Below are 24,608 nucleotides of genomic sequence, written 5' to 3'. Positions count from 1 at the left end.
CATCTTCCCTGATGTTCTAAAAAGCAATTATAAATGCTCATTACAGCGTAACCATCAGCAGGTGCAAATGTCATCTAACACTTTCTTTTCCAAGTATCTGTTAGGAAAATACATAATATGGCCTATGTTTTCTTCTCATATAGATTCCTGGATCAGAGTTAAGTCTGTCATAACAACATGGGTTTCGTAATGTTTGATAATAGTGATTTACTGTTTCATTTGAACATCTGTGATGTTTATTCATTATTATCTTCACTTTTATGTGCTTCGTTCATGATGTGACAATGAATAAGTTGTTATTTAGCAGTCCCAGTGGTTTAAAATACGGTTTATTTTATTAAAATATATTAATATTTTCTTTTGCTAGTATAAAGTTTAGTGAGACATAAATATTGAGAAATATTCCTATTCTTTGCACATGATTTTATTACAATGCATTTAAAGGAAACCTTCAAACCATTAAAGGCTCTCATAGAAAAATGACTTTTAATTTTCTGTTTGTTACCTATGTCTGATGTTAAATAAGAGCACCCTTGCTGCCAATTCAGGCCTTTCTGAGCTGGATAGGAAAGGTTACACATGAGCACTTGTTGACTTTGGTCAACTTTTTTCTGGATGCATAAGTCTGTCCACAGAGTAAATTACAAGGGGGCTGGGGGATCTGTGGTTTTTCTTTGAAGCTGTAGGGGAATTGTAATAATCTGGGTTGAACGCAACACCTAGTTTCTATGGCTAGTAGGTAGGACTACTTAAATGGACTTGGCATCTGCACTGTTTGGAAGTGAGGTGCCTTGGTTTGTTCTGTCATATATATATATATATATATATATATATATATATATACACACACACACACTAAAAAAGTAATGTATGTTAGACTCACAGAAAAACAAATGTGAGCATCTCCCAAGATGGGCAAAGAGCCATTTTTGTAGTCCCATTTATGAGAGAAGAGTGCTAGGGCTTTTTTAATTACCTGCATAGCCCTTTCTTGCACTGCACACTAAATTGAGTGTGTACTGAGGTAAAATAACAATATCACAACTTCTTCGGTAAAGAGCAGCAGTGAGAAGTGATAATTATAAATGACAGTATGTAGCACACTGACAGGAACCTTTCAAAAGGTGGTGAATGACAATGACACTAACTTTTATTTCTTAACAATTTCTCTGAATGCTAATAGTTTGTAAGGAGTGATTCAGATGCAATTGAATTAACCCAGAGATGACACGGAAGTCCCAGTTTTGCATTTATTTCACATGCTCATGTTTCTAATATGGCTGAAAATAGCGTGGTGAGTTCAGTGGCCTACTGTCCTGTGTAAAAATTGGATTCTGCATATCTAAACTTAAAATAGTAAATCATGCCACAACACTGAATTAATAAAGGTAACTGAAGAGACTAGAAAGGTCATGAGGACTTGACCAAAACAGAATTTACTTCAACAAAGAGGGAAATCTCAGTGATATGGCAAAGATAGGAAGAAATAGTTTTTAAATTATGCTTCCATTGGTGAATGTTTAAGTCAATAGGACCTGTTGTGATAATCTAGTCTGATATCAGAATAAACAAAACTGGAGGATTTACCCTGGCTTCTGCATCAGGTCTGTGGCTTCAGTATAACTGCTCTAAGTCCCTGCATAAAGATTTGATGAGGAGGAATACAATGAAGTATTGTACAGTATTTCCAGTCTGAGTTTTCTCTGGCTTCCAGCTAGTGGATCTCCTGCCTTCTTTTGCTAGCTGAAAGAGCCTGATTTTTTTCCAGTACCAGCTACTACAGCTGGTTCAGCCACTGGATCCCATGTCCATCTCTTTGTGGGGAAATCTAGGTCTTGGTTCATACCTCAGCAGGGCAACCTTAGGGTGCAGACCCATGGCTGCAGCTGATCTTCAGGAATGGAGGGCATCCAGTCATCAAAGCTCTTCCTTGCTGTGTGCCTCTGCCAAATTTTGCCTTAACAAGAACTCAGAGCACCTCAGATGAATCCTGAAAATTCTTAAAGGAATCAAGATTTTGGGCAGAAAACATCCAACTGACTTTCTCTCTTCAGACTAGTATTTCTTGATATGTTGATATGGTTATTTGCTCAAACTTCCTCACCTGTCAGAGATGAGAAGGTGCAGTGCAGCTATATGCCTAGCAGTGGTTGCAGGGTGAATGAACTAGTCCAAAATAGAAGTTTTATACAAATGTGTCACAATCAGAGATATTCTATGCAGAGTGAAAATTTCAGTTGAATTGGACTCACACATGCTACAGTCATACTAACTACTGTTTAGAGTATTTCCCTGGTATACATAGTTTAAGAGGAAACTTAATAGCAGATTACATTTTCCTCTCAAATAAGTAAACTGAGCTACTTATGTTTCTTCAGAAATATCAAATTGTTTCTTTAACTGTTTGGTAAACCCTTTCAATTTTTTCTTTGAAAAACAGACCTAAAAATGGGTAAATTATATAAATATTAGTCTCATTAATGGCAGATACACACAAAATATTACTTCCCTACTACTACTTCATACTGCTGAGATACTTTATCCCAGGATTAGCTCCAGTACTTCTCTGGTGTACCTCATGTTCTTTTTGCTTTCTGCCTTGATCCTCAAATCCTTTTCTATGTCACTGCATTCATCTCTGGTAAGGTGTGAATGGCTAACTCTGTGTTTCTAAATTTTTATGGAGTTATTTTTCTTATTTTCAGGAAGACAGACAGACATAGTGAATACGAAAGAGCTGAGGTAATATGAGATACGTCCCCTTTGGATTAAATTATATGAGGTCTTAAATAGATTGTTAGTCCTTTAATTTAATATGTTTTTCTTGATATTTAAGGCAGTGTGCCATGAAGGATTAAGTCTTATTGTTATTGAGTCTTATTAATGTAATATTATGGTCCAATTTATCTTTCAGAATAAAGATCAATCAGCTGGAAGGAAAAAGTTGTAGTATTATTAATTTAGGTGGCTAACTGTCACTATATGTCATGACAAACGTTTTTTGTTCATTGTCTGATACCACATTTACCTGGCAGAATAAATTATGTAAACATATTTTTAAAATAAAGTACACTCAATGTTTTCCCTGGGGCAGGAAGGTGCTTGATCTCAGCAGCATACAGCCATCGAATATGTACTGGATTGTATCAGTCTTGCCACAGGTGAGCTGTGGACCTGTACCTTAGGTTCTTGCTTTGTCAATGAGGGCCATCCAACTGATGGCCTTCAGGTTGCATTCTGCAGGGCACAACTCTGATACCCATAAATTTTAGTGACCATCTGACAAGAAGTAGAATACTCCTGTTGTAAATGAGGTGTTATATTTAATACACAATAAATTACAGTGGAGAAGACGTAATTTTTCTTGCAGAGAGAGAGAGAGACAGGAAGGTCTTTTATTACATGGCTTAGGTATTTACATTAGCCCTTATGGAGTATATTCACCTCTTTGTACAAATCATTAATTTCATTGACCTTTGGATTAGTCCATTATTGCCTAATAATAGTTATGATAAAATTTCAGTAGAACCCATTCCCCATATTTATTGGGGATAGGCTGTCATTGCCTAAATATTGCAGTTATATGGCTTTTTTTTATGGTTTCTATAATTCTAAGCTGGATTCACCTATAAGTTGCAATTATGGTTCAGTGCAAGTGTCTGGTTCTGTTGCTTCTTCAGTCTGTACATACTTTTGTGCCTCCTGTGGGAAGAGACTGATACCTGCTCACATGTGTACCAGAACTTGGAAGTATTTCAAATAAGATTGTTTTTGTGAAGGGCTGTAGCAGATTTCTAGCTACCTGAAGGTTTTGCAGGAAATAGGCAATGAATTGTGTTAGAACAAATGTTGACATGAATATGTTGAAATATGAGCAGCTTAAATGACTGAAAATGCCTTATAAAGGAGAGCATATATATATATATATATATATATATATATATATATATATTTCTTGAGAGGCTGGTGACATTTTAAAGTAGAATTCTAACAAAGTTGACTTTGCAATTTGATGAATGTTATAGTCACTGTGGGATGTCATTTAATTAGGGCAACTGCTTTTTATTGAGGTTATGGTTCTCAGCATTCATTTTTGTTACGTTTGTTTTAAGTCTAGTTCCACTATGGAAAGTATTCCTTGGATCAAGGCACTTAACCCATCAACAATATATCAGTTCATTCTGAACTTGATGATAATTAACCTTTCATCAGCCAAGTGTAGATAAGAGATCTGCAGTCTCTTGAACAGGGTGATGACATGTGGTGTATGGATTTATGTGTGTCTGTGTGATGATCCTAATCTGAAACGCTGAGGAGATCTGATACTGCCTGTGGTCAGTATATGTTTCAGATATCCAGAGAGGTGATGCCTTTTCATCATCATGTCCTGCCTTAGCAGTTTGGTGATATTTTGTCCTTTGTTTAACACCATTTGTCCCTTTTCAGTTATGTCTACTTAGGCTCTATAGTTTGCTATCGTTATCCTTTTATCTTCTGTTCATTGAATCTTCATTTATTCCCTGCTGTTTGGTCTGGATGAACAGTGGAATATCGCTGTTTAAATTTCAATTATTTGATTGCATGATTCGGCCAAAACCCACAATGGTAAAAACTTACAAACTGATGTTTCTAGGTTTCATTCAAATCCATCTGAGATAAATCTCCCTAAGAATTTTGGTAGGTTTAGACTTCTGTTTGAGCCAAGGCAGTACAGATTATCCTAAGGCCTACTTTATCTGCCTGATAAATTTTGGTGTTTGTTGCATACAATGGCTGGAAGGCTTTCTTTAGAAGACAATTTATAGAGGAAGATGAATATATATTTGTCCAAAAATTTTACAATGACAAATATTCTTGATCTATAAGATTAAAACATAGGGCCCCCACTAATTTTTCAGCTAGCACTAAAAATGTTTGTACTAGAAAAAAAGAAAAACTTACTTACTGAAAATAATGGGTACTTTTGAATACTTTCCAAGGTAAAGAACTGCTTCAAGATATTGTAGTAATGATTTTCTCAGAACAGAGGAAGAGGTGTACTTACACTGTGAATGTGTTACGATCAATAAATTACCCAGTTTGTGTAAGCCAAAACAAAGCACACAACACATTCTACAAGTTTGTAATCAGAATGTGGAATAACTGATGTGAGGAAAGAGAAGTGAGCATCAGGAAGTCAGAGCATCGAGAATAATATTAACATAGCCTTTCCCAATGACTATTTTTTTTCCATGTTGAAAGACTGTTTTTACCAAGCTCATACGTTTGTGGGCAGGACTGCTGTTCAGAGGGATCCGGAGAGACTGGGGAAGTGGGTTGAGAGGAATGTTATAAAATTCATCAAGGATGAGCGCTAGGTCCTGGACCTGGTTGGGAAACCCCCCTCAGCAAGAGAGGCTGGGGACTAGCTGTATGCGGAGCAGCTCTGCCAAAAAGGACCTGGAGTTCCTGGCGGGCAGTGTGGTGCCTTGGCAGCAAAGAGAGCCAGCAGCCTTCTGGTCTGTGTGTCCAGATACACACTCAGTTGAGGCAAGTGATCATCTCCCTCTGCTCACTTGTGAAACTGCATCTAGATATTGCATCCAGTTTTGGGTCTTAACGGGAGGGAGCTCAGCAGAGGGCTACCAAGCTGGTCAGGCAAGAACACTTGCCATGTGAGGAGAGGGCTGTTCAGCCTGGAGAAGAGATGGCTTTGGAGGGACCCAACAGCTGCCCCAGCACTTATAGGGAAGTGATCAGAAAGACAGAGGGAGGCTATTTGCAGTGGTGCATGGTAAGAAGGTGAGGAACAGCAGTGGTGAGTTACAGCAGGGGGAATCCCAAATAAGTATAAAGAAAAAAATTAACTGTGAGGATAATTAAACAATTGAACAAGTTATTCAACGAGGTTGTGGGATCTCTGTCCATGGAATTTTCAAAGACCTGACTGGACTAATCTCTAAGTATCCTGGTCTGAATCAGGTATTGGCCCTCCTTTGAGCAGAAGTCAGCTTCCCAAGACCCCTTCTAAATCTCATGATTCTGTGGAAAATGGCAGGAATCAGCTTGGTTGTTTTAAAATTTATTTTATTTTTTTTTTAAATATGGTTTGATATCTTACTTGTGAAAGGTTCTTGCTCTCTATTGTATCGTATAAAAGGGGTGCAGAGGTAGTTGTCTCTGTCAGGTCTACAAAACTGGGAAGAATATTTCGTTGTGATCACATATGGAGGTAAAGAGCTATTTTTATTAAGATGGTCAAAGTGACATCACTATGCTAACCAAGCTAAATATGTTTGAGAGTCCAGCAGCTCTGAACTGGCACAGAGAATTACCTGTACTTGGACAGATAGATGTGAGGAAAATTTTCAATTGATTTCTGGACTGCAACTTGATAGGAATAGAGGCAGCAGCTATACTGGTCTGAGCATATCAATATTTGGATGAACTGTCAAGGAGAGAAGATTAACTTTGTATTATATGAGAAGACCGATAGATGAAGAATATCTGTGATGCTTTGAGTCCACATGATAATTTTTTCTGAGATCTTTGAAGACATTTGAATTAATAAGAAACTTGACCAGTGTCATTTCAAATAGTATGTAGCATTATCTGAAAGCTGACTTGGAGGGGAGCAATTTGTGTGCATCTCAGAATAAAATTTTCTTTGGAACACATATTTAATCATACCTGTTCTTAATGTTAAAAACTCACATTTCTACCAATGTTCTTTGCAGTCAGGTTGTGCCTTTATTAAGTGTTCAGAGTTAAGTCTGGTTGTATTGTTCAGTAATTTCTGTTTGGATTAGTTTTTGTTATATTAGTATCACAGATCATTTAATAAGAAATATGATCATGTTTTTAAGTGAAGGTCTTGCTGGGACTAAAATGAATTGTACTGAAGTTATTGTGTGTGGGAGAAAATTTTTCATATCTTCCAGAGATGTGCTTTAAATCTGTGATGACTCAAAAAAAGATTGATCACCTGATGATTGTGATATGTATTAAGATATCACAAGTTTTATAGCCTAAACACTCAAATATGTAGGCAACACTTTTCATTACAGGGAATGAACAACAGAGGTACCCACTTTCACTCTGTTAGTGCTATGATTGTTCTTTTTTTTTTTAAACAAAGCTTTACTTATGTAGTACTAAGTGAACTTCTTTACGTATCTTATCCTAAAATGTTTCTTTTTGTATAAGAACTTCTAATATTTTTTTCCACACTTTTCCCTGATAATTTTACTTTAGGCTTCAAGCCCAGATTCATCTCTTCAGTAAAAACTCAGGAAGGAGAAGGGAAAGAGGAAGCAGGTCAGGGAATAGCCAGACAAATATGGGAAGGTGAAGAGCACAAGACAGTATGCGTATCCAGAAGAAGAATCAAGCTAGCAGTATGTGGTAGGTATACTGGAAAAAAGATGTAGAGAATAAGTAAAATATACTTCAGTGCAAGAGAGAAATACATTTTGACACACAAAAGAATATGCCAAAGTTTGGCAAGGCAGAAGGAGTGGGGAAATTGATTAAAGCGTCTGAGATGGAACGTGTAGGGGGAAGAGAAAAGATATTTTTGTTAAGAAACTGTCTAAACCAGTTTAGGAAGGATGAAGATGAAGGAGTACCACATCAGTGACTCAATATCCCACAGGATTTTGAAAAGCAAGTGGAGACATATTTTCAGTAGCTTCATTTCTTTGCTTGCAGTTACACTTATTTTCCCAGAAATTTTCTGTGGTGTGTAAAACATATCGGTGAGGAAGTTGATGATGATATGCAAAATGTAATAGAACTGATGAATATGAAGTCAGCCATCAGGTTTGGAAGATAAATCTTGAGAGATGTTTAAATTGTCCACCACTGACAGCTATCAGTGGAAGTAAGCTTTCAATAAAATCTTTTGAAAAAAAAAAAGTAACTCTGTCCAATTCTAGCAGTCATGGCTATGTGGTCCTCCTGCCATTGCTCCTACTGAAAAGAAATAATATTTGTGTATGTGCAGGAGTCCTGATCCTTTTTCAGCTTCTGAAGGGTACTACAGTTTTGTCTGAGGCCCTTGTTTTATCTTAGGAAGATCCAAGGAAATATGTAAATATGTATTTTAAATTGCTGACATGAGTAATTACTCATTCCTACCATGCTGAAGTTGCATTTTGCTCTCTATGTCAGGAAGTTTCTTCTGTCACAGGCACTGTTGAAACTTACCATCATTCTAGAGTTCATCTTTTCATCTATACCTGGTCCTATATCTTGGTCATTCATGTGACATATGCCTAAGAACTTGTTTTTTAACTTTTGAGTTAGAAACATTACCAGCCTCTGTAAAAATATCTGGCTCTGGATTTTGGGGTGTCAGTGACCATGTTTTGTTTTTCAGCGATCCTTTATGTCTTTTTTCACATGTGGAATCTGGCTAGATCAGATGAACTCTGAACTCTCATTGGTGGGGCCATGAAATATACTTCTTTACCACATACAAGCATATCATGTTTGGTGTTCTGGAGTAAGGTGGTGTCTGGTTAGATGTCTGATCAGTTGGAAACCTTCCCTTGGAAGCCTTGTCTGTCTCAGCTGACTTCTTACGAAGCATTGTCTGGTTAACTGCAGTATTTGACTGACCTGAGTCTGTATTGTTGCTAACAAAGTAATCTCCCATATTTACAATATGGGAAATGTTACCATTTTGTCTGAAATTTGAGAGAAATAGTATTTTTTTTTTAAAGTACTGGAAATAAAGGTTAAATTATATTGTACTTAGACAAAGGACATAAATATAATATGCTGGGAAGCAGAGCCAGTGAAGAACAACCGTCTTAAGGCATGTTTTGTGATTTACATGAATGTCACCGTGCCCTACCCCTGGTAAGGGGGTATTGTTATAGCTCCTGAAGCAACTGCTTTTGGCTGCTGTCAGAGAGGGAGGAACTAACAAAACGAGTCTTATTGTTTTCATTTGCATCTGTAAGGCAAAAAGGAAAATGGTATGTTCCTTTCAGCTCTTTCAGTGTAGAAATTATCTGATACACTGACTTTCCGTCTTATTTATTTATTAAATGATCACCAGAGTATTCCTTCTATGGAAGGATCACTTTATCTCCAAACAGACAAAGCCATTGCACATGGTTGTTTAAACGTCACAGCCACTGAGGGCTTCTTTGAGTTGCCTGCACACGGGCATGAAGTGTTGGTGGAGATAATGAAGGTTCCCTGCTCAGTCTCTATTGCTTCTCTAGAAGTTTACTGGTTGCCCATAAATCAACCCTGCTTGGAGGGCCGGGTACCCTTGAGTGTGTTGAGTGGGAATAGGAGCCTGGGAATGGACAACTAAATTGATCCTTAGGTGTGTTTAAATACTCCCACCTATGCTATACATGTACTTCTACATGTAATATTTTGATATGTATGATGCAGATAGCAGTATGAGCACTCTCAGTATATCAATTTTTTTTTCCAGTTTGTTATATAACCTGACAGATATTAATTGCAACTTAAAGCACATCTGATTATTTTTTTCATATTTAAAGGGAAACAAAGACCTATGATATTAATGTCTGAAGATAAGCATGTTGTCTGATGTTGAAAAGACGTATTTAGTCATTAGGCACTTGTACTCAGGGATTTATTAGTCATGGTAATATCTCCAATTAGTTGAAGGACAGAGAGCATAATTAGGGCACTTTTTTCCTAATTACTGTTAACTGTATGCATGCAGTTTACTGGTGAGTATGAGGCTAGCTGAAGCGTTATAACAACAAGGGTTGTCATAAGAAGTGAGGTCTCTTTCTTATTTATAAAGTCATTAAGATCAGAATTAATACCTGCAGTAATAGATGTAAAATAGCGTCATGACAGGGAACAGAAATGTTTTAATGTCTGATGTCATATTTTTGTTCTAAATCATTGTCTCTCCGGACATTCTGAAAGAGCTGCTGAGTGAAGTTTGTTGGAAAGAATACATTTTTCAGTAAATGGAGAGAGGATCAAGTATTATCTTCTGTGTATAGTGAAATAACCTTCAGATGAACTTGGAAAGGAAAAGAATTAATCTTTAATTAAGTTTGCCTTTCTTCCTGGGGTTGTGAGAGAGACAAGAAAGTGCTACTGTTAAAGTGAGGATGGAGTTAATTGACATTAATCTTCATGTGTTTGTTAGATTTATTTTGACTGAAAAGAAGTAAAAATGTGCTCAGCCCAAGTTAACTGTTGCTAAATATTTGAATTTAACTTTTTATTTTCTTGTTTGAAATGAAGTTTGCTGTCTTGTGTTTTTCATTCTACCCCATTCCAAACCCTGCAGAAAAAGATGGACTTTGCAATGTGAGACACATACAAGCTTGGGTAAAAGGTCAACAGTTTTGAACCATCTTGTTTTCCAAAGTGACTGTTTCTTTAAGGAACAGAGTCTAGCAGCTGATCCTGCTGATTATGTAAATCTGAAGGAATTTCTACTTTTGAAACAGAGTAGTTCAAATCTATTTAGTATGACAGAGGTCAGTAATTCAGATGCCTAGAAATAATATGTACACAGTGTCTGTCCTGTTGCCTTCAAGTGTCTAGGTGATCTTTTTGGGGATCTTTATGCAACTGCCCCAGAACATCTGCACTGAGAATTCAAGTTGGCAGGTATTGTGTGCTCTGCTTCATTGGAAGGCATACAGAACATTTACTATATATTCTGGTCACTTCCTTTTTCCAGCCAGCATCATTCCATTCTTATCTCAGCCCTGTGACTGCATGCTAGTGGCTGTGGCATAGGAATCAAAAGTGTACAACTGGGTACCATCAGCACTGCAGAGACATTGTAGTCTATATTGCATGCTCAGTGGTCTTGGGTATATTTTAAAGAAGAGTTAAAAAGGTGGTATTCTGGTAGCGAGATGGGTTAATCACAGTCAGTCATCTCTGGAAAGGCCAGTAAAATAGGAATAGAGAAAATAAGAATAGCTACTTTCACTGTGTAGAACAGCAATAGTCTGGTTCCTCCACATTTGGTTATATTAATTTCTGATTTGTGTTGGTTCCTTTGCTGGTTTAGATAATGGATTAGTGAGTCACAAGCTCTCATTAAGCTAGTGGTATGGAAGTCTAGTGTATTTCTTTTCTAGCAGTTGGCACTTTTTTTCAGTGTATGATATTTTCTAGATAAAACAAGGTAGTTCCATGTAAATAGTGAAAGCCAAGACTCCTGTCAGACACTAAGTAAAGAAATGTTGCTTCTAGTAAAAGTGCCTCCCTACATGGATTTACTTAGTACTGGCTAGAAAAGCTGTCAGATGTTGGGATGGATTTTCTCCCTCTGTCTCTGGAACTGCATTATTAATAGCTTTCTGTAAGCTATCAATGTCCTCATCTGTATACATATTTGTAGTTCTGAGTTTTGAAGTTGGAGAAGGACCAGAGGTCCTTCAATCAAGCAAGACAGTGAAAATCTGAAATGTATATGTATTTTATTTTTCTTGTTAATTTCAAGTTTATTTAAATATAGTAAATAGCAGAAAATAAGGAAGTGGAGAGCAGATTGCTTAGAGAGGTTGTGCTGTTTCTATCCTTGAAGGTCTGCAAGATCCAACTTGATCAAGCCCTGAGAAACCTGTTGTGACCTTGGAGCTGGGCCTGCTTCGAGCAGGAGGCTGGGCTAGAGAACTTCCATGATCCCTTCCCACCTGAGTTGTCCTGAGAATCTATAAATAAAATTAAGTACTCTTCAAAATGTCAAAATATTTGAGTGACTGGGAGTGGAGGTATCATGTTTGTAACTCATCTTGGGTTTAGGTGGGAGTGGCATGATGTCTTGTATTTTTCATTTTGGCTAAATCTATGCTGTTCTTAATAGCGCTCTGGAAAGAAAGTTAAAACAGAACAAAATTTTGTCATCATCACTTCAAATTCTCTCCAAATAATTGGGCTGATCCTGAGAGGTGCCCTGGGTCTGTACAGAGGTCTGGTAGTTTCACTGCACTTTCTGTTATTTGTGGAATGGAGGACAAAAAGAGGAAGACGAAAAGGTCGGTTTTGTAGTGGGCATGTCTTTTTCCTTAGAGAGTTGCTTATAAATTAAGTTTTACTCCCATCATCTTAATGCCCCTGGGGAAAGGTTGGGATTGCCTCTGCACTCTTAGCAACTGTAAACTAACTTATATAGTACTTAGATGACATAAAGTGCAAGCAGACCAAAAATACGTAAGAAAAAGTGCCATGTGGTAAGGAAACATAAAAGAGATGGCAATAGGTAGCTTTGAGGGAAAAAGTGTACATTTACAAAACTTAGCTTCCTACTTCTTTTAGTGCTCCCATTAGTGGGATCCTGCTAATGGGAAATGTTAAATATTTAATATCTGACATTTCTATAATGTCTATGTAGTGCAGTAAAGATTAAGTATTTTATGGTGCATTTCAATTTAAAAGATTGAAAGCACTTTTCAGACCGTTACAGGGGAAGCTGTCAGTGAACCTTATATTTAGATTGCTTATTACTTTCAGTTATAATAGACTCTTGTAACGTGTTTGCAGCAAGCTAGGTATGAAAGTCTCAATATGTGAGCAATGCCTTTTGTTCATCCTCTGGGAACATACTGAGCTGTGGCAAACTCCCTGTTGCACTTCCCAAATTAAGCAGGCATGCCAAAACCACTGAGCAGTTTCTTCAGCCACGATAGTCTTGATTTTCAGTCAAACTTGCTGGTGTTATCTGAGAGGTGATGCAAGGTCCTACAAATACAGACTGTTTTGGTACATTCCCACAAAGGAGTGCAGTAAAATCCAGGCATGACTGCTCCATCTCTCTCCTTTCCTGACTTAGTCTGTCCTTTCTCCCTGAAGGTGTAGTGTTGTCTCCATGTGAAACATGCTGGTGATCTTCATTCTTGTAGGAAATTTACTGAAAAATTCCACCCTTAGTTTTAAAGGCAGCATGTCTGTGTAATTTAGAAGCCCTTAAATCCCTTTCTGATAGTATAGCAGTAACTGTTTTAGTTTTGGTGTACAATACAAATTGATACAAGGACAGTAATTTAATTCCTTTCTTTTACTGGAATATCTGTGCTTGTGGTAACATTGGAACTGATTTATATGGATTGCATATGTTCTGTAATAATTGCTAGCCAGTGTCCATTTGTGAAGATACGTTGTGTGACTGTCAGTTACTGCTATCAGTCTGATGCACTTTGCTTGACTTGAAGCCTATAGCAGTTCCCTGAAATAAGCTGGATGAGTAATATATATTGCAAACTTTAGCACTGGAGGAATACTTAAGTCCACACTCATTTGATTCAAATGGAAAGAAAACTACTCCCAGGCATTCTTTGACCTTTCAGTGACATCTGAGTGAATCTACAGATGCAACAAAGGTATTGAGATTTTTTTTTTTCCTAATGACTTAGTGGTTAACTATATATTGCTGCTTATCTAATTAAAAGATAGGCAACAAGTGAGTGTGTTTTCCTTGTACATTTGCTTCATCTTGATAAAATGGGTAGCTAACAAATGATCTTGACGGAAAGAAACAGTACAACATTTTATCTATACCACATATACATGCATAATTGACACATGACTGTAGCTTCTGTGAATGTTTAGTCACAGCACATGGCAGTAATGTTTGTTTGCCACCTTAAAATTTGAATGGAGCTGAATAAGTATACAAGCCTTATTTTTTTTATAGTTAGAACAGAGGCTACTAGAAAGGAGATTTTGTTAATGTTCTTCACACCAGGATGTATCTATTATCATGATTAAACATCTCTTAGAAATGTTGGTACCATGATTTGAAAATGAAATAGATGTACAGAAAAGCTTGGGAATTACATTTTGTGTTTTAAAATGGAAAAAGACTGACAGTAAGAGGATGCCTACTGCTGCTTTTATGGGTTTGTCTCATGGCTTGAGATTTTCTATATGGGTGACATGTTAATGCCTCTCTTGATGTGTTTATTGGCTTACATTCTCTACTGCCATAAAATAAAATGTTGGTGTTTTAAATAATGGCCTGCCTCTTTCTGTTGGCACCAGAATGCGTTTGGATTTTTATAAAGTACTCTAAATAATGTTCAATATTTTATTGGTTTCTACTTCACCTCTTGTGTATTTAGTTTCACTGTTTGGGGTTTTTTTCCTTACCTTGTTTTTTTTTATTGACTCACCATAGAGCTGATAAAGCAGATGATGAGGATGATGAAGATCTAATGGTGAATAAAACGTGGGTCCTTGCACCAAAGATTCATGGTGGGGATGTAACACACATACTGGACTCCTTACTTCAAGGATATGACAGTAAGCTTCGGCCAGATATTGGGGGTAAGCCCATAAAATAACACAGTAAATAGATGTGAAGCAGAGATGTCATGCATTTTGACAAAGATGACAAAAAATCTGCTTAATGCAATTCTTAAAGCTTGATATAGCAAACTAAGTATAACCACAATGAAATGCAATGCTTTTTTTTTTTTTTTTTTGGAACTGGTAAAAATAATGTTCTATGCAAGAGTATATTTTTTATGTTCTATTTACAATCTCTTTTTCTTATGTAAAGTATTGCTTTTTGGGGATAGTGGGAAATCTATAATAAATCATTAAAGGGCAGTTATATTTTGCTTTGTTTCAGTTTCACTTAGATTTTTTGACAAAAACAATTGTAGATATAAAGCACCCATGGTTATTTAAATATTTGATCTTGAGTCTGCAGGAGTTTATTAAAGAGTTATTCCTCATATTTTTACTCTTACTGTAGAAAATGCACTCTAAGTGTGTATTTTGAGCAAATTTAACTCAGCCCAGTTCTCTTCCTCCCTCAGCTCAGATTTTGAAAAACTTCCGAAGAATCTAAAAATATAATTTAGGACTATATCATTTTAAAGGAATGTAGATAGGAAGACTGCATTATTATAGATCAAACTTTGCAGCTAGGAGGAAGGCAGTTTTGTCTTTCAATAGTCAAAGCATCAATTTGCATATAACTATTAAGTGTAAATATTTGAAAGAATCTTGTGTTGAAAACATGCAATACATGAAACCTTGCCAGCTCTTGTCTACCACGTGCATGCTGGATCAAACTAAGAAAAATAATTTATTTTCTCTGAGTTTGTTTCCTGAACTGTGAAGGGAGAGGTGGCAGACATAATTATTTGGCATTCCCTATCAAAGGAATGTCATGTGTCTGTAAGCTGCTTATATGATAAACAACAGAACAGTCTAGACTTGGTTCATTTATGTGGGAGAACAGAGAGATGCAATCTCAAACTAAGTATTTTCTTTTGAAAACTTCTGACAAATTTTCTTCCTCAGATTTCTTATTTCTGTTTTTTTTACTGACTGTTACCCTGAAGATGTTGAATAGCAATTTTTCTCTCACTGTCATAATATACTCACATGTGAATCTCCTGAAGTTTGTTGTCTTTGCCATGTTCATTTAATTGAATTACTGCAAACATTTAGAGGAGAAAGGTCTTCTATTATATCTTTCCTTAAATTCTCGATGTATGACAGGTGTATAGCATTACTGTTTTTTACCCCTGACTGCTTGATGCAACAGACAGGAAAGGGATTATAGAATCACAGAATCATAGAATGGTTTGGGTTGGAAGGGGCCTTAAAGCTCATCTAGTTCCAACGCCCTGCCATGGGCAGGGACACCTTCCACTAGCCCAGGTTGCTCAAAGCCCTGTCCAACCTGGCCTTGAGCACTGCCAGGGAGGGGGCAGCCACAGATTCTCTGGGCAACCTGTTCCAGTGTGTCACCACCCTCATATCTTAATCAAAATTTACCCTCTTTCAGTTTAAAACCATTACCCCTTGTTCTGTCATTACATGCCCTTATAAAAAGTCCCTCCCCATCTCTCCTGTAGCCCCTTTTAAGTACTGGAAGGCTGCACTAAGGTCTTCTCAAAGCCTTCTCTTCTCCAGGCTGAAAAACCCCAACTGTCTCAGCCTCTCTTCATAGGAGAGGTTCTCCAGCCCCCTGATGATCTTCATGGCCCTCCTCTGGACTTGCTTCAACATAAGGGGAATATGAGGGAATAAACTGTCTCCATTCGAATTCCTTCTAGTGATTATCTGGTAGGTGCAGATGAAAGAAAAGAGAGTTCTGTTTCTCTTCTCTGCCCATAGAATTTAGAAATAAATGGAGAGAAAACAGAGGAAGAAAAGTTTATTCTGACATGTCAAATGGATTTAGATGGGCACGGAAGAATTTTCGTGTAACCCTTCACTTTTCTGGTTATGTACTGAGTCTTGATAGGGCAAAACTCTTCCTTTTTGTGAGTAACTCAATATACAGCTTTTTAGATTCCAGATATCAGTTCCTGAGAGGACACTTGGTTCTAGCTTCTCTCACATAAATGCTTCCTTTCTTTTTCTTTGCTCTCTTGATGCAACTCTTCTGTACCAATCTGATCTTTGCTATCTGGGACCAGCCCCCATCCAACATATTCAAACGTAAGGTTCATGAAAAATCAGCCTGAGTGATAAGAACAGGAGGCATATGGGTGTATTCACTTTGTTGCCAGGCGAAAAAATGTTGACTCTTCTGGATGGAGGGTGAGTTGCAGGCCTCTGAAACAAGGCAGAAATTTTGGACAACATAAGATGAAATTTCTAGCTTCAGGTGAAGGCATTGCATTCTGTCCAGCTGCTTAGGAACTGCAGCAGGTATTTAAGACAGAAAAGCAAAATCAGGATATAGTGCATGCATCCTAGTATGCTCCAATTATGTGGATAAAATCTGGTGTCAGATTCCTTATCTTCAGAGTATATGTCAGTACTTGTACAACAAGATTATTGAACTGGAATTCTAATTATCTTTCAAAGCAGTAATACCCCACAGAACATTTTTACTATTGAATTACGAAGTTCAGTTACAATAGAAACATTTTTTGATTTGAACCTGGACTTTTGGGGTTTGAATACTAGAGCAGAATTTTGTTTTCTTCCTGATGTTGACACAGAAATTCAGCATCTCCGAGTGAGATAAGGGGTTTCATTGTTCACTGTAATGTGCAGTTAGTTGAAGGAGAGGATAAAGGAGAGCCAAATGAAAATTGAAACGTCAGAAGCAATACTGAAATTTAATAGGAGAAAACCACAATGTCATTTTCTGTTTGTCTCATTCAAATATCTATGAGGTGCAGTGATTTCTTAACTTCTACCCTTTGTTATGTTTATTAATAGTACTCATGTTTAACTCAGTTTATGTAATATATTTTGAGGTGTTTGGAGCATAAAGGAACTAATATTAAAGTACCTTCTACTCTGTATGAAGTAATAGCAGTTACCAGATGAAGTGTCTTATCTGTAGTATAAATCCCTTTAATTACATAGACAACCTTGGAGTGTTGATATATTAATAAAGCAGCATTATTCTTATTGTAACATTTCCTTTTGGCTGTCTGATTTTATAACCACACTGTTTTAGCTTCAGTCCTGCATCAGACTAACTGTTATTTTTCAACTTTCCTTTTTAACGGAAAGAATTCTGGCTGTACACTCTTCCGTCTCTCACACTTTAGGGACACTGATATATTAATATTAGCCTATCAATGTACAGCACATTTTTTTCCAGCTATGTCTTATGTCCAATGTTGTATATTGTTGAAACACAATTGATTAATCTGAAAGTTTAATTAACAATAGGGAATATTCATCACATGCCTACAACTCCAATGGAGTGTTCTCGATCAACAGTTTGAGAAAAGTAATCACTTTTTTAAGAATGATGAGGATGGTTGCTGATGGACACAGAAATTGGATACCTGGAGAAATTTGGATAGTTGTAATTGCCATGTAAGCAGGGTATGGGTAAGTAATTGCATCTCAGTGTACTGATGTGAAAAGTCATGTATTCAGGGATATAAAGGATACACAAACGAAAAGTGGACTGTCAAGAGATGAATAGAAGCACTAATTCTGAAAGGATAAGGGTATTAGGGGGATATTCTGTCGAACAGGTGCTCTTAGTGTAGCACTGATGAAAGGATGATATAGGCAGGAAAGTAGTAAGCCTGAATAAGCAGGAAAATATCAAGTAAAGGTAGATAGGTGTATATTCTGAGATGAAGAATATTTTGCAAGAATTGAAGGAAATTGAAATACAAGAGCAAGATGTAGAAGAGCATATGCAGTGAATGTTAAAGGTACTGGATGTGTGCACTGCATAAGAAATGATGGAAATAATAAAAGTCATGCAGTAGGAGTATTTCCTAAAGATGGGGTTCTTTTAAATAAAAAGGTAAAAGAAGTGGAGAACAAGGCTCTGCTTTCATCAAATTCACTTTAAAAAATTCTTCAGAGATGGAGCTGGAAGCCTGCTGTAGACACTTGAGGCCGAATTTTCAATATAGATAGCCATATAAGTACTACTCTGAGCTAACTGGCTGTGAGAATTGTATTATTCCACTAAAAACTATTAGAAATTGAAGTTCTCTCTTATTTCTGAATGTGGTGGTCACCTAATTTATTTGCTGAATAACTAACTGCTTTAACACCAAGAAGAGATGCTTCTTTAGGCAATTAATGAGTTACAGAAAACATGCTCAAAAAAAATGAGCCTGGATGAAATTACCGAAAGTGGTCTTAGTTTAAATAAATAGCATGATAAGTAATAATAAGAAAAAGGTGATATATCTTAGACCTTTATTCCAAAATAGAGAATTTTATTAAACTACAGGAACTGATTAGTGAATTTAAATGGACTAACATGCTATTAGGTAATGTTGAGGATTGGAATAATGAAAATGGAGCAAGTTCAGTGTTCTGCACTTTTACAATAATGATAATGGTTTCTGTCAGGAGAGGGGGAATATAAACTGAGAATAACTGATATGGAAAGCTCTTCAGTATAACAGGCAGAGATATTTCAAATATCAAAAGCTGAAAACTGGGCCTGGATAAATACAGGCTAAAAAAGAGGCACTTCTGATAGTGAGAACAATTACTAAAATGATTTGTCAATGATTGAGGTAGATTTTTATCACTATGATTTTTCTAATCAAGAGTACACATTTTTCAAAATACAGTTTTTGAACTAAAACTGGGGTTCAGAATATGTCCGTGTATTGGATTTACATGGCAAAGATTTGGTAGTGGGGAGGCTACAGGGGTGGCTTCTGAGAGAAGCTGCTAGAAGCTTCCCCAGTGTCCGATAGAGCCGATAGCATCCGCCTCCAGGATGGACCTGCCACTGGCCGAGGCCGAGCCCATAAGTGACAATGGTAGCACCTCTGTGTTAACATTTTTACGAAGGGGGAAAAAACCCAACACAAGAATTGCAGCCAGAGAGAGGAGTCAGAATATGTGAGAGAAACACCTCTGCAGAGACCAAGGTCAGTGCAGAAGGATGTGGAGGAGGTGCTCCAGGCTCAGAGCAGAGGTTCCCCCGCAGCCCGCGGTGCAGCCCATGGTGAGGCAGCTCTGCCCTCAGCCCATGGGGGTTAACGGGGGAGCAGATCTCCACCTGCAGCCCGGGGAGGACCCCATGCCGGAGCAGGGGGATGCCTGAAGAAGGCTGTGACTCCATGGAGGGCCCATGCTGGAGCAGGCTCCTGGCAGGACCTGTGGAGAGAGGAGCCCACAATGGGGCAGGTTTGCTAGCAGGTCCTGTGACCCCATGTTGGAGCAGCCTGTTCCTGAAGGACTGCACCCTGTGGGAGGGACCCACGCTGGAGCAGTTCATGAAGAACTGTAGCCTGTGGGAAGGACTCACATTGGAGAAGTTTGTGGAGGACTGTCTCCCATGGGACAGACGCCATGCTGGGAGCGGGGGAAGAGTGTGAGAAGTGGCGTTTCCCCTGAGAAGGAACAGCAGGAACAACAGGTGATGAACGGGCTGCGACCCCCATTCCCTGTCCTCCTGTGCTGGTGAGGGGGAAAGAAGTAGAGAATTCAGGAGTAAAACTGAGGCCAGGAAGAAGGGAGGGATGGGGGGAAGGTGTTTTTAAGATTTGGGTTTTTTCCTCATTATCTTACTCTATTTGGTTGTTAGTAAATTAAACTAATTTTCCCCAAGTCAAGTCTGTTTTGCCTGTGATATTAATTGGCGAGTGATTTTGCTGTCCTTATCCCGACCCACAAGCCTTTTGTTATATTTTCTCTCCCCTGTCTAGCTGAGGAGGGGAGTGATGGAGCAGTTTTTCTGGGCAGCTGGCATCCAGCCAGGGTCAACCCACTACAGTCTGGGGGTCATGCAGAATCATCCCTTACTAGAGGAGTCCATGCATGCTGAGAGAAACTTTCGACCAGGTCTTTCTTGTTGAGAAGTTTGTTCTTGTTCTTGAATTCCAGACACGAGTCACTTATTTACTATATTTAGTTCTTGGAACAAGCCTGTCCTTAGCTATGTGCTTGTGTTAGACGATGCTCAATACCAGTCAAACCTTTTAAATCAGAAGAAAAGTTAGTGTAGTGAAAAAAAGATGTCAAAGCAGGAAATGAGAATGTGTGAGTAGATCTCTAGATTGGGTTTAGCAAATAGGTTCCCTGTGTGCTTCAGCTACATTAGGAGCTGATGAACTATTGCCCTTGGGGGCAGCTTTCCATTGGTGCTTTTTTCTTTCTCACTCTATTGAGTATGCAGTCTGCTGTCCTCTCACCTTCTTACTTTGGCCTGATTCATATTGTCTTTCAGTGTAAATATTTAAAGTGTGCAAGCCCTTTCTCCCCTTCCTTAGAAGCTTCTGTAAGTTTACAGTGCTGTTTTGCACTTCACACAGGATGTGTTAAATAGCCTTCTTCCAACTCATGGTGTTTTCAAGGCTGATACCAAATTTTTAAAGTAAAATAAGAAGCATTGACAGTAGAGAAATATTCTCAAACCATCTTTCACTCAGCTCCTTTTGGAGAGTAAATGAACAATAGTAATTATATGGATGTCAAATTAGTATCAATAATGTATTTTCCTCCAGCATTTGTTATTTTCATAGACTCGTATCACTTTGTAGTTCAAGAACATGATAAGAATGAAATCTTTCTTCTAATTTACAGAAGTCCTTTGCTCTGTATCATACAGAATTAAGGTGAGAAAACAGCCTCTTCCAGTCTTCTTGAATTGGATCTCTTTCTCTGGATCATTTGGGTCAATTAAAACAATTTCAAGAGAGGCAGATTTTCAGACTCTTCACTGGCTCTTAATATCTCTAATAATCTTAGTCAGAGCAGTATGGAAAAGGCAAATTGAACTCTGTGGCACATTACAGGAAAGCCCTTGTGGCAGATCAAGTACTGCTTGCTGCAAGCTGGAATTTCATAAAATTGATGCAGCCCCGATTAAAAACTGGCTCACTGACAGATCTCAAAATTTAGTTGTTAATAAGGAAATATCAGTGGTTGGGCTGTCTATAGTGGGGTCTCATAGGAAAGTCTTGATCAAGAATAATGATATTTTTAATGATTTCAGCAATGAATTTTTGTAGTAAAGTTGGCAGGTGACACAAAGGCTGTTGGAAAGGGAGAGGCTGTATCTGCAGAGTAATCAGCTCCTTCAGTAAAACTGGAGATACAAAAATTGAGAAGGGGAAGACAAAGGGGGGGCAAGGATGCTTGTGGGTCATATTTCAAGGTGAGTGATTCTGCATAATAAAGCAGTGATTTAGGGGAAAACTTAGATATTTTGTGTAATATAAGATCTTAGTTATGCATCCCTTCAGCACTGTTCTGAGAAAAGAAACAAATAGCAATCTGGAAATGTTGAAAAAAGCACTGATAACACTGTTACAAAAATTTCCAGTTCTGATATCCACATTTCAAGATGGATCTTGAAACAGTGGAGAAAGTTTAGAAGTTAAAGATGACCAGATTTATCTGTAGGTTGCATTTGCAGTATGCGGTATGAACTGTTCACTGAAGGCAAGTATCAGAGGTGACCTTAATCACTGTGTGTAGGTACTTGCCTTTGAAGAGCTTTGATATATGGCTAAGCAGTGCTGAAGGTTGAAGTCAAAGACTTGAACCACAGAACAAAACAAGATTTCCTAACACTAAGGAGAATTAAACATTTCCTACTAATACGGGGAAGAAATAATGGATTCAGCATTGCTTGAGCAGAGGCAAGATACACTTTGATTCACCTCTTTGTGTTCTAGTCTAGCAGTGGGGTTGCTGTTATATAGATTGATCTGCAAAATTAAAGGAAGGGTATGTCTATCTGCGAAATGTGACTGTAAGACATGTGTATGTAAGATATGTTATATATATGTATATACATACATACATTATATACTATTTTTACTCTGATTTTTCATTCTGTGGATATGAGTTATTGTGTTGCCCCCCTTTATGAGCCCTGCAGATACTGAAAACATTTGCAGCTCAGTAAGTACTTATTTTTTCCTCAGGGAAAGAAACTGGTTTCCAGAGTCTGTTTAAACTTTATGTGAAGCACACGGGACAGGATGGTGATCAAGTGACTGTGTTCTATGGTCATACAGAAAATCCTTTGTGGAGTCTCACTGGTGTGTCTTGCTGTCAGGCTCAGGGTCACACCCGTAATCAGATTTGGAATCAGGGATAATTTCCTTCCAAGTGAGATTGGCAGGGAAAAGATATTTTAGAATATTTAGAAAATGTTTCATTGTAGCTGGCAAGGATGTTAATGATACCTTGTTTCTTTCTCTGTGTCTGTTCCAGTTTTAGATTTTTGAGATTTGAAAAATCCCCTTACTTAAGATTTTAGGTTTGTTATAGAGCAGTTGGACAATCTCTGATGTCTTGGAGTGTAAAGAAATCAAATCTGATGATCGAGGGTACCTCTACTATGAGACCAAAGTACCTTTTTCTTTTCACCTTCATCCTTTTCCATCTGCAGATGGACAGAGATGTTTCATTTTAATGTGCCAGACCATGAAAGAACGACTAGCAAAGCTTTATTCTTAACCTTCTTCATTCCACTGGGGACTAGGATACATGTGCCCACATTCTAGCTCTCCAGTACAAGCTAAAAGAAAATGCTTGGTAAATTGATGAGGTTAAAATGCATCCTGACCTCTTCCATTTGTACCTTCTTTCCCTATAAACCAGTTAGGAGGAAAAAAATGAATTATTAGTGCCACCTGTACTTCAGATGTGACTTTCATGGGAAGTCACTTAGACTTTGTGCCCTTCTGTAAGTGCACAAAGAGAATATATTCTGCAAGAGAATATATTTTTAAAATAATTTTTGACTGCCCAGTGAGAGTGGTTTCCTTGTGTTTTTAAAGAAAAATAAGTTTGAAAATGTTTAATTTTTAAATAACTTTCACTTGAGGAGCTTTCAATTTTATGTTCGAAGCAGTGTGTTAATCAAACTGATGAAAGGACATTAGTAATCCTTAGGTGTGCTATAGTTACATGAATCGAAGAAATTTGTGGTGATATTTTATTTTTTGTTACACATTTTCAATAGGAATCAACGGAAAGCACTGCATATTGATTTCTTACAGCTCATAAAAACATCTGCTCCCAGACCTCATGGTTTATTGTAGAAGTAACTTTTTCCAATTTTTTTTTTCTCTTTATGATTAAATTTTTATATTGGAAGACAGATTTTTGTTTTGTTTTCCTTTCTTTACCTTTTATACCTTTTATATGTATCTTGTATCTGTTCACAAAGCACAGGTGGGGATTGCATTACAAAATAAAAAAAATCATGTTGATAATTTTAACAATCCATATGGAATAAGGGAGCCAAGTCATATATGATCTTTCACAGGATGCACAAAAAAGAGGTTTAATTATTCTAAATCTAATAAAAGAATATCAGATTTGTTGTTGTTTTAGTAAATAGGTTAAATTACACTAACAATGTACAGAGTTAATTAAATATGTAATTGTTATGGTTACTGTTTTGTTTAGTGAGAACTACGGTAATTGAAACAGATGTCTATGTTAACAGCATTGGCCCAGTTGACCCAATCAATATGGTAAGTTCTGATTATTGACAGAAAACAGCTGAATGATGCTATGGGTTAATATTATGAAATAATTCTAATCTCATTCAAATAAGTTTATTTCTTACTGTGTATTCTTATGCTGTTGGATATGATTGTGATTATTGCACAAACACGTTTAGAATCTATTTAAAATTTTAATTTAAAAAATATATTTATTCTTTTTTTTAAAAAAATGAGGCCACACAGAGGACATTGTATCTAGTCCTTATTTTGGTTTGTGTTGAAGATTTTCATTATTTTTGGTTATATCTGGTTTATCTCTGGCCAAGTATAATTTCTTGGAGCTACTCTTCAGAGATTAAGAAAAATAACAGTTGACCCAGCATTTTATTATTATTTTTCAAATTCATAGAAAGAAAAATTTGAAATGAACTCTTTTTTCCTCCTTTTTCCGTGTCTCATTTAGTCTTATGGGTCCTCTTCAGTGTGCGTGTCTATGTGTGTGTACACACAACTGGTTTCTTCAGAAGTTAAGCAATGCATCTCGTCTAGTTTACAGTAGACCCATTGAGATCTGACCTATTTGGTGCCAACACTGAAGTAACAGCACTTATGAGGAAGTTGAATCTGTGGCCTTTTCTTAAATCACTTATATTTTGTCATGATGTGCATTGTATGAAATGGTAGCATCAGAGTCTTTATAAAGCCCTTGTGCATGACTTCTCCTGGGGACCGCTGCCCAGGACTGACTGAGACTCTCCCTCGAGTGAGTTTGAG

The 24,608-nt window shown here is 37.3% G+C and overlaps 1 protein-coding gene across 1 annotated transcript in view; it reads left to right on the top strand.

The window, feature by feature from the left end:
• The first annotated feature begins 7,288 nt into the window (after nt 1-7,288).
• Nucleotides 7,289-24,608, top strand: part of GABRG1 (gamma-aminobutyric acid type A receptor gamma1 subunit) — a 57,289-nt gene continuing 39,969 nt past the window's right edge. Inside the window, exons 1-3 of the mRNA XM_026847109.1 lie at nt 7,289-7,383; nt 14,126-14,274; nt 23,794-23,861. Of these exons, the coding sequence (XP_026702910.1) occupies nt 14,163-14,274; nt 23,794-23,861 (180 nt within the window). The 5' untranslated portion in view covers nt 7,289-7,383; nt 14,126-14,162. The remainder of the gene's footprint in view (nt 7,384-14,125; nt 14,275-23,793; nt 23,862-24,608) is intronic.

Source organism: Athene cunicularia, assembly GCF_003259725.1.
Source record: "Athene cunicularia isolate RWA chromosome 4 unlocalized genomic scaffold, athCun1 chr4_part1, whole genome shotgun sequence".
Lineage (NCBI taxonomy): Eukaryota > Metazoa > Chordata > Aves > Strigiformes > Strigidae > Athene > Athene cunicularia.
This window is presented reverse-complemented; position numbering and strand designations above follow the sequence as displayed.